The sequence below is a fragment of the Taudactylus pleione genome, unplaced genomic scaffold (assembly GCF_031769625.1).
Source record: "Taudactylus pleione unplaced genomic scaffold, aTauple2 ptg000007l, whole genome shotgun sequence".
NCBI lineage: Eukaryota > Metazoa > Chordata > Amphibia > Anura > Myobatrachidae > Taudactylus > Taudactylus pleione.
The window spans coordinates 19548041-19563668 of record NW_028284410.1 but is presented as its reverse complement, the minus strand read 5'-3'; the positions used below and the strand labels follow the sequence as shown (position 1 = coordinate 19563668).

The 15628-nt window shown below is 46.6% G+C and overlaps 1 protein-coding gene across 1 annotated transcript in view; it reads left to right on the top strand.

Moving 5' to 3' along the window:
- RRAGC (Ras related GTP binding C) overlaps nt 1-15628 on the top strand; it is a 42155-nt gene that overhangs the window by 19707 nt on the left and 6820 nt on the right. Inside the window, exon 4 of the mRNA XM_088462302.1 lies at nt 8771-8885. Within this exon, the coding sequence (XP_088318428.1) occupies nt 8771-8885 (115 nt within the window). The remainder of the gene's footprint in view (nt 1-8770; nt 8886-15628) is intronic.

The window sequence follows — 15628 nt, the reverse complement described above, 5'->3', positions numbered from 1 at the left end:
GCAAAGAGATTCCAACCGCAGAAAGGGTTGGCTTCTCATTATCCCTTTCCTGAGGATCATTGCAGGAAATGGGAGACTCCACCGGCGGTGGATTCACATGTCACTCGCTTGGTTAAAACCGCTACGCTACCATTGCCGTCTATTTCCTCTTTAAAGGATCCAACGGATAGGAAAGTGGAGATTTGTTTGAAGTCGCTCTCCGGAGCGGTGGCACGCCCGTCCATGGCCATTTCCTGCGTGGCTAAAGCCATTGAGAACTGGGCCAAAGCCTTGGAGGATTCTCTTACGGACGGTGTTCCGGATGTTTAGAGAGCATTAGTGGCACAAATGAGGGATGCCGATTCCTATATTGGGGAAGCGTCATTGGACCCAAGCATGTTAACCTCCTAGAGTTTCGGCTGCGGCTGTGTCTGCTCGGAGATCCTTGTGGCTGCGGTCCTGGAGGGCTGATGCGGACTCTAAAAAGGGTCTGGAGGCTCTCCCCTTTAATGGAGATTTGCTATTTGGTCCAGATTTGGACAAAATAGTGGATACCTTGGCTAAGTCCAAGTCGGCTTTCCTCCCTTCGGCTTCTGCGCCGGCTAGGGTGAGGAGCACTGCCGTTCGGTCCTTTCGGGTTCAGGGTAAGGCCAAGGGCCAGTCCTTCCCGAGACATTCAGCGACCAAAGCCTCATCCAAACCCAAGAAGCATATGGAATGCTTGGCGCCTCTCTTCCAAACAGGAGGATAAACCTGCTGCCTGACGGGACAGGCCTCTCCCTGGGGGACCCCAGAGTGGGAGGCCGACTTCTCAGATTCGCCCAGTGTTGGTTCAGTACCACCACGGATGCTTGGGCTCGAGAAGTAGTCTCTCAAGGGTACGCCCTGTCGTTTCGGTGCAGGCCGCCCCACCAATTTTTTTGCACGAGTCCTTCGCTGGACGAGTCCAAAGCTTCGCATCTCTGTTTCTGGTGCAGAGACCCAATGGGTCTCATCGCCCTATTCTGAATTTAAGGTCTCTGAACAAGTACCTCAGAGTTCCCAAGTTCAGGATGGAAACATTGCGGTCCATCATCCTGGCGATGGAACCGGGGGACTTCATGGTCTCCCTCGATATCCAGGACGCTTATCTCCATGTGCCCGTGGCACCGGCACATCAGCGGTACCTGAGGTTTGCTATCCTAAACCATCACTACCAATTTCGGGCGTTGCCTTTCGTTCTTTCCACGGCTCCAAGGGTTTTCACCAAGGTGATGGCAGTCATGGCTGCCCACCTTCGGGGTCAGGGTATACGGTTGCTGCCGTACCTGGACGATCTGCTGCTGCTGGCGAGCTCCCCGGAGGTGCTTCTTCATCATCTCCACCTGACAATTGCTTGTCTTCAAGCACATGGGTGGTTAATAAATTGGAAGAAGTAGTCTCTGATCCCATCTCAACGGATGGTCCATCTGGGAGCACTTCTGGACTCCAGTCAACAAAGGATTTTCTTGACTTTGGAAAAGGTATCCTCCCTACACCTGAGGATACACGGTTGCCTAAGCAGTGGCAGGGTGTCAATACATTCGGCAATGAGTCCTGGGGTCCATGGTGTCGGCATTCGACATGGTGGAGTTCGCCCAGTTCCATTCCAGACCCCTGCAGGGGCAGATTGTTGTGGAATGGAACGGGTTGTCCCGCTGGATACGATCCCAGATACTGGTATTGTCCCCGGAAGTGCGCAGGTCCTTGGCGTGGTGGCTGCAGTCAGCTCATCTCAGCCAGGGTCGCCCCTTTTGGATTCCGGACTGTGTTCTGCTCATGACAGATGTCAGTCTCCGGGGTTGAGGGGCAGTGACCGGCTCGTTGTCTCTTCAGGGCCGTTGGTCGGCGGAGGAGGCCGTCCTTCCCATAAACATTCTAGAGCTACGGGCAGTGTACCGTGCTCTTCTGGCGTCAGGCACCGTTCTTCTCGGAAGAGCAGTTCAGGTGCAATCAGACAACGCCACCACCGTGGCATACATAAATCACCAGGGAGGAACTCGCAGTCGAGCTGCGATGTTGGAAGTGTTCCAAATCCTGACTTGGGCGGAGTGCCACCTTCCAGCAATATTGGCAGTCTTCGTCCCGGGAGTCCTCAATTGGGAGGCAGACTTCCTCAGCCGTCACGACGTGCATCCCGGGGAATGGTCGCTTCACCCAGAGGTGTTTCAACTTCTCGTGGACAGGTGGGGACTGCCGGAATTGGACCTGATGGCCTCTCGTCACAAATACAAGTTGCCCATATATGGCTCAAGGACAAGGGACGCAGGCGCAAGCCTAGTGGATGCGTTGCCAGTGAAATGGTCGTTTCACCTAGCGTATGTTTCCTCCAGTCTCCCTGCTCTCTTGGGTACTCAGAAAGATCTAACAGGACGGAGGCACGTTTCTGCTGGTGGCTCCAGCTTGGCCCAGACGTCCTTGGTATTCTGATCTCAGGGGCCTGTCTGTAGACGCTCCGTACCTTCTGCCTCAACGTCGGGATCTGCTGTCTCAGGGTCCCTGCCTTTACCCGGATCTGGGTCGACTGTCTTTGACGGCGTGGCTCTTGAGACAGCCGTCTTAAGGTCCCGGGGCTTTTCAAGCTCTGTCAACAGTACCATGCTTAGGGCACGTAAACCTGCCTCTGCACGGATTTACCACAGAGTGTGGCACACTTACTTTCAAGTGGTGCGAGTCTAGAAGCTATGACCCTCGGGTGTTCAGAGTTTCTAGGATTTTGGCATTTCTGCAGTCAGGTCTTGACCTGGGCTTACGGCTTGCTTCCCTAAAAGTTTATGTATCGGCCCTGTCAGTGTGGTTCCAACGAAGGATTGCCACACTGCCTGACGTTCACACTTTGTTCCAAGGTGTTCTGAGGATCCAGCCTCCCTTTGTGCCTCCAGTGGCTCCGTGGGACTTGGCGGTGGTTCTTCGGGTCCTGCAGGGACCTCCTTTTGAGCCTCTTGAGTCGGTTGACCTAAAGTGGTTAACACTTAAGACTGTGTGTTTCTCCTGGCTCTTGCTTCGGCCAGGAGGGTATCCGAGTTGGGGGCACTTTCCTGTATCTCCCCCTTCCTGAGTTTTTGCCTAAAGTGGTTGCTAAGTTCCACATAGATCAGGAACTTGTGGTGCCAGCTTTTCAGGCTCCGGGTCTTACGGCTGGCGAGGCTTCGCTGGACGTGGTCCGGGCTCTCAGAATTTGTTGAACGGACGGCCTCTGTTAGGAAGTCCGATTCGTTGTTCATCCTCTTTGGTTTCCATAAGAGGGGTTGGCCTGCCAACAAACAAACTTTAGCCCGTTGGCTTTGTTCTGTTATTAGGGAGGCTTATATACAGGTACGTTTGCCTGTTCCAGCCTCGGTTAAGGCTCATTCCACTCGGTCTGTAGGCCCTTCTTGGGCTGCTAGACGTGGTGCCTCCGCTGTTCAGCTGTGCAAGGCAGCCACTTGGTCTTCAATTCAGACATTTTTGAGGTTTTATGCGTTTGACACCTTTGCCTCTCAGGATGCATCCTTCGGGCGCAGGATTCTCCTTTCTGCTCAGGAGCGTCCCCGCCCTTAGTTGAACTGCTTTGGGACATCCCCAAGGTCAACCCTGTGGACCCCCTATGGACCCTGAAGTAGAAAACAAGAGATATGGTAAGAACTTACCTTTGTTATCTCTGTGTTTCTACGAAGTCCATAGGGTCCACAGGGCGCCCGCCCTGACGCACCTGGCTTCCAATGGGCTGTGGTACTGGTCACCGGTGTTTCCGTCTCCCATTTCTGTGAGTATGGTTTCTTGTGTGTTCCAGTCTTCCTTCTCTCTGTTTAGTCTCCTCCTTCGGCCTAGGCTACTTACCAACTGAGGTGCCTGTGGCTCGGGGGCGGGGTATAGAGGAGGATCCAAGTGCATCCTGGGAGCTAAAGCTTTAACTGTATGGTGCCCGTGGATCCAGATCCAAGCTATACCCCAAGGTCAACCCTGTGGACCCTATGGACTTCGTAGAAACAGAGATAACAAAGGTAAGTTCTTACCATATCTCTTGTTTTCTTTGAAAAGCTGCACGTCTCGGGCAATAGATTACATCAGCCTGGTTGATATAACATAGCTTTAAGTGCCCTCTACTCTTATATTTAAATTTACAGTCTGTCCTCAAATATATGGATGATTATTTGTCTTGTAGTCTAATGTGAATAAGCAGGTCCCCCCATTTGTAAAAAAAATAGTTTAACTGCTTTTTCTATATCAGTTAATGCTGGTTGTCTGTCATAGCTTGGAATTATGCTGAGATTTCGCTTTTGATCCCACTGATGCATAAAGGGTTGTCTTTACATCCATTCTCCCATTATATCTTTCTTAGTGGTAAGAATTGTAATTAGAACTAGGATAAGCCCAGAATATGTTCATTCCTCAAGATTCCTGTTTGTGTATTTGAATTTGAAAAGAGAAAAAAAAAATGTGTGCGCGTATATATACATACATATCTTACACCAGAATCCTAATATTTTATGTTATTACCAAAAACAGTAGCTACATTTACCAAACCCTTTTAAAAGGTTTCCATTGCAGTGGGGCTATGTATGCTTCTTTTGCTATCTTCAAATGTGTGTCCTTGGGGGCTGCAGTTGATGATTTCTTATTATGTTTTCATCTTAAGTATTGTGTATTTAGTAGAAATCCTTCCCCCTGACCCTTCCGCTTTGCCATCTTTCTGTCTATAAAGTGGATGTGATAGATTTAGGATTTGGATAAGTGTATGTATCTAGTCCATTATGTTTTAGAATTTCTGACACTGATGGTAGAATATAGTTTAGAATATGTCTACCTGACAGTATATTATAATATACTGTACTTGTAGCTGGGCATATGTAAAAAGTGTCCGTTCTAGAAGATTAATCTTCACTGCTTAAGGCCATCCTAGAAGAGAGGTATATTGGGCACTTGATACATATATTTAGATTCATCTGAATGCCTTATGCGTCAAGGGCCTTTTTCAGAGGTGGACAGAAACGCAGCCCATCTGCGTCTTTATGCAAATGCTGCTACATAGCCCTTTCCCGGGTGTGCGGACGAATGTGCAAGAACTGAGGTGTCATGATCTGTGTCCATAGGTACTGAAATACCAATTGGTGCGTCTTTATACGCACTATAAGTTGCACCATCAAAACTTCAGCTTAAGAAATGATTCTTAAAGTCTGTATCATTGTTGCAAGTGATAATAGAGTGGATCATCTGCCATGTGCCTTTGAGAGGTGACTACAGGGTAAAGCAAATCATAACCCCTGCAATAGTCCTGCATCCCGATGCTATTCATTATCTTTTTATAACTTCAGTGAAATTACAAACCTCTGTTTAAGAGATGTCTATTAAACGTTATTAGTTATACAAAAGTAATAATACAGCTACTTCCAGAAACCCATGAATCGTCCTTTTCTAATCAGGGAGAAATGTATACATATTGAGTGAAGCATAGCAGATTATTAAAACCTCACAGAGGTTCTTATCAGATTGTCGGGCCTTCAGCCTTGGTGACCCCAGTGTACTGGGGTATATTACCCTTCTAGTGTGGTATCTGGCAGAAATCGAGCATCAGATTAGCCTTTTCAGTATATAAAGCTTTTCATAAACCAGTAGTTAATAAATGGTCAAGAACTATTGCTGTAAAGAACAATAAAGTTGGAACTCTTATTTGTATCCACTTGTGATTGGTTCAGATTTTTGGGTGTACTCATGTCTTTGACTTGGTGCAGCTTGTCATCAGACTCTTTGGGGGGGAATTCAGTTGTTTTGTTGGAGCTGCAGCTCCCATCTGAAGTTACACGGGAGCTATTACATTAGTTTTGGGCACCTATAACTTATTGCAGATGTCTGTGCCAAAATGCAGAGGATTAGCTGCGTAAAGCGGCTTCTTCCATCTAAAGTGACAGTTGAGGTGCCTAATAGCCGGGCATGCTCCAGTTAAGGTGCTCAAAAGCACTACTTATCGCAGATTTATGCTCGCAACTGAGGAGGGTGCGAGCAGGAATCTGCTATAATTGAAAACAGCAGAATAGCTCCTGGTCACTTTAGAAGGGTGCTACGGTGATCACAAACAATTGAATCCCCCGCCCCCTTTGTGGTAATTGTACTGTGGCTGAATTCCCATAAGTTGCAGACCACTCCAGTGACACTGCTATGAAGGTCATCAACTATTTTAGTGTATTCTGCTATATTTGCACAATATCTGCCTACAATGCTGCCATTTTAACGGTTATCAGTGCATGTATTCTGCTTTAAATATGAGAATCTGCTTCAGTAGGAAAGTATTTTATATGGATCATTAGTAGTAATTACCCACTGTTCTCATCCTTGTTGGTTTAGAGTTATCTCTGAATTGTTATGCAACAGAATATGCTGGCGCTACATAAGATATTGTTAAATAGGAAGTTTTTGATTTGCTTCATCGGGGGCAGGCTCCATTTTAGTAATGACAACTTCACAGGGATGTTATCTTGTCTTTTGGGAATTGGAGTAAGTCTACTCTTTACAAGAGGACAATTCAAGTCCATGCGATGTTGAATAGGCTTGGGAAGGAGTTCCCGGAGCTATTTAATTGACCACTCTGTTAAGTCCGACTATAGGATATCTCCTGAGGTGCGAGCAGAAATCCAACTTAAGTGTCGGCCGTGATGCTGTTTTCCAGCTTAACGTGGAGTTAACAGCCTCGTGTCTGGCACTTTAGTCGGGGAATGAGTGTTACCGCGACTAAACACTCAGCTTAAGGTGCAGTAACCAACATTTTCCGACTTAAGTGGTTCTAGTCAGACTTTACAGCATGGTCAATTGACTAGTTCCAGGAATCCTTCCTGGGGCTATTCAACATTGCGCTGAATTGATTTGCCCTGTAGATATCTTAGGAGTTGGAGCAATCTCTGTTTTCTCTGCCACTTTCTTAATTCCCCTTATACGCAATGTTGGGGATTCTAAATTGCAGTTTATTTGTATGTATTATAAAGCAATTGATTTGTGTCTTCTGCCATGCCCTCCAAAAATTTGTGCTGACACTTAAGGTTGCCCAATTCTCAATTGATTGCCCTCAGTTCGTCTATAGCAGGGGTCAGGGAACTTTTTTACCTTTTACCCCAAAATATATTTAGATACGCCGACGTTGCCCCCTTGATTTGAAAGGAAGGAAATCCTATAGTAGTGCCCCATAGTTATTCCCCTGTAGCAGTCCCCCCATATAATGCCCCTGTAGCAGTCCCCCCATATAATGCCCCTGTAGCAGTCCCCCCCCATATAATGCCCCTGTAGCAGTCCCCCCCCATATAATGCCCCTGTAGCACTGCCCCCATATAATGCCCCTGTAGCACTGCCCCCATATAATGCCCCTGTAGCACTGCCCCCATATAATGCCCCTGTAGCACTGCCCCCATATAATGCCCCTGTAGCACTGCCCCCATATAATTAGTTATGCCCCTGTAGAGCCGCTTGCACAAAAAAAACACTTACCTTAATCCCCACTCCTGCCTGTTCCCCGACCACTGCTCTATAGCATTGTATGTGCTGTTCAAGGTCTCCATGCAGTTCATTACAAGCTTGTTTGCTTGTATCTTAACTACCAGGGTTCGCAAAATACGCGCTATAGCGCCTATTTACGTGCTACAGGCATTAAGGGACCCAGTTTTATAAAGTACCCGAGTCTTTGCTCCGCAGCTGCTAGCCCAGTGATATCAATCAGCATCTCCCAGCCAATGGCCCCATGTGGCAGAGTCCAATTGGTGCCTGAGACCTCCGCCTCCCGGTCACGTGATGCTGCCAGCCACTCTCCAGCAGCTGCAGTTCCCTGCGCCACACGGGCTGACTGCATGATAGTGCTCCGGGCCTCCATGTTCAGGCCTGCGGCTAGGTGATGCCAGATTCCCCCCCCTCTTCCCAGACCGCCGCCTAGCGCCGCAATGACTGATAGTATCAGGATCGTCTGCAAGGCCACCACCCAAGAAAAAAACACCTGTACTGTGAGTAGCCGCTCTCCAGGGCCACATCCTTTATTAACCAGTGCCCAGTGTCTTACCTGGGGCTTTCAGCGTGTGGGGGGTCACTCCTTTGGTGTGCAGTGCCAAAGTGGTACCAGTGTGTGGTGTTGCTGTACTGTGTGGTACATAGGGGTACCAGGGTGAGCTGATGCCCCTTGTGTTGCACTAGGTGTTCTCCATTGTGTTGTGGGACCCTCATTTCCCAGTGTGTGGTGGGACCCTGCTCTGTTGTGCTCATGTGGGTTGGGACCCTTTTGTGCAATGCCAGGGTGGTGCTATTGTGTACTGGGAGCCTTCTGTGTGGTGCCAGGGTGCTGCCAGTATGTGGTGGGAGCTTTCTGTGCAGTGCCAGGGTGCTACCAGTGTGCGATGGGACCCTTCTGTGCAATCCAAAGTGAAAGCCCCTAACGCCCGCCTTGCTCCCCTAGTGCTGTGCCAGCTACGATCTACCCTTCCTCCTCTCCCAGCACTGCCTGCCCCAGCCCCCTACTTGCCCAGCAGCACTGTCGCAGAGTGTTGTCTGCACTTATCTCCTCCCTACCCTCCCCCAGCAATGCCTACCCTTTATCCCCTCTACCCCCAGTTTTACCCCAACTTCTTGCTACCTTTACCTGCTACTCTACCCCAACTGCTGCCTGCCCTCACCCTGCATAATATGTGATGGGACCCAGAAACTGTGAAGTAGGACCCCCATCTTTTAAAGTGAGGGGTCCTGGGGACCCACAATTTTTTGTTTTGCTCAGCGCTATCACTGACTTCTGCGATGCAAATTTGTGTATATCTTCTTTTTCTTACAGCTTCTACTTGACAAGTATTTATGACCACTCTATATTTGAAGCCTTCAGTAAAGTTGTGCAGAAACTTATCCCACAGCTGCCAACCCTAGAAAATTTGCTAAACATTTTTATATCTGTAAGTATATTTTATATGAACACTGCTATAATTATGAATTCTCTGTTTTGAATACATGGAATGGTATTTGTTATAACCATTTCCATTTTATTTGCATATAGGGCGTTGTCTGGTAATCACTGACAAATTCAAGTTTTATCTTTTATTCATTGGTTTTGGTCCTGAGGCTTGTGTATCAGCTAGTTTTCTGTAATGTTTGGCTCAGTCTATGTTGACTGTAGGCAACCCTATATTACTAGTGATAACACCATTACCTATTTTTTATTTCAATAAAAACGGGCTCTGATACTGACTATAAAAGCTAAAAAGAACTCTGGATTTAAGTTCAATTACATTGCACATTTGTATCTATTTAAAAAAAAAAAGTAAACACCTTTTAATATAGTTTATAAATATAAATTCTACACATTGGGAGGTATTGAATTCTCAGTGATGTGATTTGCTGTCCCAGAACAGCAAATCGTGTTCATCTACATCACAAGTTTTGCCTCGCACCCAATAAATGTAACGAGGAAAACTTGCACTGGCGAGGCTATTAATAATGCCGAATTTTAATCACACCTCCCCCTCCTGTTGTCTTTTACAGGCCCCTTTTAATGATAAAATATCTGTTTAATGAGAATAAATTTAGCCATTTTCAAATTTTTATGTAACATAAAATCTTTTCTAAGTACACTGTAATACAGAAACTAGAGAAAAATAATTTGAAACATTCATTTGTTAGCAACAATTTGTGTTTTGTTCTTTTTAAACTCAATGGAAATTGTGTGCTTCACTTCACCTCAGTGAGCACTGCTATTCTCAGACCTAGGGGATTACCAGTTTCCTTGGCTGTTTGCTTTACTTTGCAGTGTTTAAAGTGAAGATTAATTAAACAATACTTCTTGAATTTTTAACAGGAAAGAGCAACTTTATGACCTGAAATCAGAGCAGCTTGCATACAGTTTTGAGGGAGAAAACTTTGCACAAACACTTTTGCTACAAGTAAATCTGTAGTTAAACTAAAGAATAATCCTCTAAGTATTTGATATGTGATTTCTAATTATATTGGTTTGAATGTATGCACTTTTATAATTGATATTGTTTTTAATGTTATGATTATTTTACCATTGTAAAGAACGTTGTCCAAAATATTTTTGAAATATTACTTCCCATGAAAGTAAATAATTTTTCAGAGACGACTGTGAAACAATTCTTCCACGAGGTCCATAGAAATCCACAGGGATACCATGGGGATATTATGGTTGGAAGACCAGGCACCAAATCTGTGGCTCCCAGAATGCCCTGGGTCGTTCTCCATATATACCCTTCCCCTAGCCACAGGACTTCAGTTTGGTGCGGCAGGACTCAGACGCACCTTTAGAACAGGAGGACTGCTTAGAGCATTCCTAAGCTTTTATTTTATGTTTTATTTAAATTTTTTTGAGTTGGCGGTACCAGATGTCTGTATTAAGTGGCATGTACTGCGACTCCATCTACCTCCCCTGGGCCGCAACATCAGTAATTGTGCTGGTGATTTCTGCGGGGCATGGCTGAGCTTAGCTAGCAGCGAGGCTGCGACCTGGACTGCACCGGATGCTCGGAGATGTCAGGTAATGGGGAATCGCGCGCGGCAGTCCTTGCTCCTGGTGTCAGAGACTCCCCAGAAGCCGCTGCTGTAAGGACCAGGGATTGTCCGCATCCTTACTACACCAGCTAGGGCCCTATCGTCTGACGCCGGGGATTGGCAGCAGACACAATCTGCTACCACGAGGCCAGCACAGCATACCCGGCTGGTTAATGCAGCTTAGGAGAGGTAGGCGCCCCATCGGCAGCTCCTCCCTGACCCATATGCAGTCCCTACGAGGGTGTTGCGTGTCTGGGTTGCTCCGTTTACACTCCACATGTATGAGATGCCCACGATTCACGCAGTGCACCCGGTCAGTCTTCCTATATACCTCTCCCTTGGTTAAGGTATACGGTGCGCTACGTCCTACCATTCCTTTGCGGCGTTGTAGCTGATTTAGAGCCAATTGTAATTCTATTACATATGCAATGTATGTGACTGTTTGCTAGCTGTTGACTGATACTGTTTTTATTTCTATATGTCAATTATAACTATCACATTTATTTCATTCTGAAGTACTTCACATTCATTGAGATTTTGTGAAGGCTGTCACATAACTTTACGATTGTGCCTTTACTTTGAATATGTCAAAAGATAAAGGGAAACAGGAGGGGGAGCCACTTGTGCTGGTTTCATGTAAATCATGTAAGGCTTGTGTGTCCTCAAAGGACATAAAGGAGGGTTTGTGTGTTGACTGTTATAAAGTACCACCTCACCAGTCCGGTTTACCTGTTGTTGGACAAGAGCCATCTTGGGTTACCTCTTTGTCCCAGGTTATGATGCAGGTGGTGGATCGTTTGGCTACTCCATCGATGCCTCCTTTGATGGGGTGTCCACATATGTTTTCACCTCATATGCATTCCGCAATTAGGGATGTTGATGGCCATTCTAGTCAGAGTGTGGCACCATCTAATGTTGATAACAGACCAGTAGTGACTAAACCGCGTAAACGCAAGTTGTCTTTGGCTCAGTCTGCCCAACATATGGATTCAGACGCATCATTAGAGGAATCAGATGATGCACAGGATTCCTATCCAGAATCTACTTCTGGGGAGGAGGATCTTCCATCTACTGTGGATGTTACTACTTTGGTAAGGACGGTTAAATCAGTCCTAGATATTTGGGATGATGAACCTGCTCATAGTAAGAAGACTCCGGTGTTTAATCACCACGAAAGGTGGTCAAAACAGAGTTCCATGTGTCTGAACAGCTCACTGAGCTTATTGAGGAGGCATGGGGTAACCCTGATAAGCGTTTGTATGTAGATAGGAAGATAAAATCATTGTCTGTTCCCACCTTCTGAAGGTATTAAGTGGGAGGTACCTCCTACTGTGGATACTCCTGTAACGCATTTAATCAGAAATGCTACATTGCCTATTCCATCAGCATCTTCTCTGAGGGATTCCACAGATAAAAAGATTGAAGCCTGTCTTAAGGTAATATTCTCATCATCTGGAGCTGTTACCCTTGCGGCTATAGCTGGAGCCTGGGTAGCCAAGGCTGTTGAAGAATGGATTTATTCATTGGAAAATTCTCTACCAAATGCTACCAGAGAACAGATGATGAATATGTCCCGCATACGGGAAGCGGTTTCCTGTCTGGGAGGAGCTGCGGTAGGTGAGGGAATTTTAGCTTCTAAGGCATCAGCAGCATCCATAGTAGCATGCAGGGCCCTTTTGGTTAAGATCTTGGAAAGCTGATACAGTATCAAGCCGACTAGTTTTCGTAAGTCAAAACGACAAACTAATGCAAGACGTTCAGCTTCTAAGCCGGAACACAAGCTCTAGGCCTGATGGAGCGGGCCTCCTCCTGGGGGATCCCAGGGTGGTGGGCCGACTTCTTCAGTTTGCGGATTATTGGCATCAAACAACTATAGATGCATGGGTCCAAGAAGTGGTCTCTAAGGGGTATGCCCTCACTTTCAAGAGACATCCCTGCCAGAAGTTTTTTGCCACAAAGCCTTCATCAGATGTGAACAAGGCCTTGGTTGTTCAGGAAGCATTCATTCCATGCTCCATGGCAGGGGTAATAGTCCCAGTTCCTGTGTCCTAATAAGGAAGGGGTTATTAGTCAAATCTATTTCTGGTCCAGAAGCCGAATGGGGCATATCGCCCTGTATTGAATCTAAAAACCCTCAACAGGTTTATCCATGTTCTCAAATTCCACATGGAAACTCTCCGGTCAATTATTTTGGCTATGGAGGTTACATGGTTTCCCTGGATATTCAGGATGCGTATCTGCATGTTACAATTATCCCATCCCACCAGCAGTTTTTACGATTTGCTGTCCTTCAGCAACATTACCAATTTCAGGCACTACCTTTCGGCCTTTCTACGGCTCCCCGGGTATTTACCAAAATGTCAGTCACGATGGCTTATCTCAGGCGCCAGGGAGTCAGAATTCTGCCATATCTGGATGACCTGATACTGGCACGGACTTTGGTGGTTTTGCAAAACCATCTTCAACTGACCATAGCCTGCCTACAAAGGCACGGCTGGATCATCAATTGGGAGAAATCATCACTTTCTCCAACACAACAGATGATACATCTGGAAGCATTTCTAAATTCTCAGGCACAAAGAGTGTTTCTGCCAGAGGACAAGATTGGGGCCTTATCGAAGCGGATACACATGCTGCTATGCAAGCGAAGAGTATTAGCCATTTTCAGTGTTCTCCCCAGGCTGTCTTTTTCGTGTGTACCACCTGGCAAGAAACAGCCTACCACCCGGCACTTTGGGAGCCTGCAAGTGGGGACGGTGTCTGGGAGCTGTATTAAAAAAGGAACAGATCCTACAGACTTTGCAGCTTTTTCATAATCGGACGACTGGGCCTCTAATAAGAAGAGAGAGAATTTATAATATGTCATTTCAAGTTTAAATCATTATAAGGTTAGGGTTTAAAATATTGTAGTATTGTGAAGGCCCCCACCCGGCTACTTCTTGATGCCACCTGGCTGGAAGAATTTGCTGGGAAGAACACTGCATTCTATCAGCAATGCAGGTTCTCTGGGATCAATGATATGACCTACTACATGGTGGGGTATGCTCAGTTCCATTCCAGGCCTCTGCAAAGGTTGATTCTCTCCAGGTGGAACAGACAGCATAATTTAATACGGTCCCAGATCATCTTTCTCACTCCAGAAGTTCGTCACTCCCTTCTGTGGTGGCTAAAAAAGGAGCATCTCCACAAAGGGCGACCGTTCTAGCTTCCAAATTGGGTACTTATTACCACGTATGCCAGTCTTCGCGGATGGGGGGCAGTGACAGGCCATCACACCTTCCAGGGGAGATGGATAAATCAAGAAAGGCGTCTGCAAATAAACATTCTGGAACTGCGTGCAGCATACAAAGCACTTGTCGGGGTACAGGACCTGTCCAGATCCAGTCCGAAAACGAGACTACAGTGGCCTACCTCGATCATCAGGATGGCACAAGGAGTTATGCGGCCATGAAGGAAGTGACTTAAGTTCTCATAGGGCAGAACATCTTCCGGCCATCTCGGCAATATTCATTTCGGGGGTACACAAGCAGAAGCAGACTTCTAAGTCGCCGTGACATACACGCCGGAGAGTGGTCTCTCCATCTGGGAGTGTTTCAGCTCCTGGTAAACAAATGGGGTCTACCAGAGAGTGATCTCATGGCGTCACACCTTAACCACAAAGACTACAGGTACGGGGCCAGGTCCAGAGACCCATCAGCAGCCTTCGTGGACGCACTGGCAGTTAGATGGGACTTCAAGTTGGCGTATCTTTCCTCCATTTTCCCTGCTCCCAAGAGTTCTCAGGAAATTCAAGCAGGAAGGCGGAACAGTAATACTGGTGACTCTGGCTTGGCCCAAACATCATGGTTCACCGACATACAGAATCTGTCGGTAGACAGTCCGTACCCTCTTCCTCAGTGGCTGGATCTGCTAACGCAGGGTCCCTGCCAACATCCGGACTTGCAACGTCTGGCTTTGATGGCGTAGGTCTTGAATCTTCCATTCTAAAAGCGAAGGGATTTTCTAGTTCTGTAATTCAAACGATGCTTAGAGCACGGAAGCCTGCTTCTGCTCACATCTATTACAGAGGTTGGCATTCTTTTGGTCAATGGTGTTCTCATAAGAAATATGATCCTAAGGTGTTTAGGATTTCCAAGATACTGGCTTTCTGCAGGCGGGGTTAGACAATGGTCTCTGCCTGGCCACTTTGAGAGTGCTGGTTTCTGCACTGTCAGTCTGGTTCAAGAAGAAGATTGCTTCATTAACCGATGTTAGAATTTTTTCTCCAAGGAGTCCTATGAGTTCAGCCTCCTTTTGTTCCACCGGTAGCACCGTGGGATTTATCTTTGGTTCTTAAGGGGGGTTACAAGCTTCCCCATTTGAACCTTTAGACTCTGTAGATTTGAAGTGGTTGACAGCAAACACTTTCTTCTTGCTATTTCTTCTGCTTGCAGAGTCTTGGATTTGGTAGCGCTCTCTTGTCACTCCCCATTTTTTATTTTTCACCAGGATAAAGCTGTTCTTCGTACAAGGGAGGGTTACCTTCCTAAGATAGTGTTCCGTTTTCATGTTAATGAAGAAATTGTTTTTCCAGCTTTTCAGTCTCCAGACCTTTCTGTAGGTGAAGCCTCCCTGGATGTAGTTCGTGCTCTCCGTATTTATGTGGAGCGTACAAACTATTAGAAAATCAGATTCTGTTTTTGTATTATATGGTTTTCACAAATGAGGATGGCCAGCTAATAAGCAGACTCTGGCGAGATGGTTACGCATGACTATCTCGCATGTACACACAGGCTGATCTTCCTGTCCCAAGCACGGTGACAGCATATTCTACTTGGTCTGTAGGGCCATCGTGGGCATTCAGTCGTGGTGCCTCTGCTGAACAATTGTGCAAGGCTGCCACGTGGTCTTCTGTCCACACTTTTCTTAGGTTTTATGCCTTTTAATACTTTTTGCTTCCCAGGATGCTTCCTTTGGCCGACGAGTTCTTCTTTCTGCTCAAGAGCATCCCCCACCCTAGGGGAACTGCTTTAGGACATCCCCATGGTAACCCTGTTGATCCCCATGGACCCCGAAGAAGAAGAAATAGAGTTATGGTAGACTTGCCTAGATAACTAATTTTCTTCGAGATCCATAGGGTCCACAGGGCACCCACCCT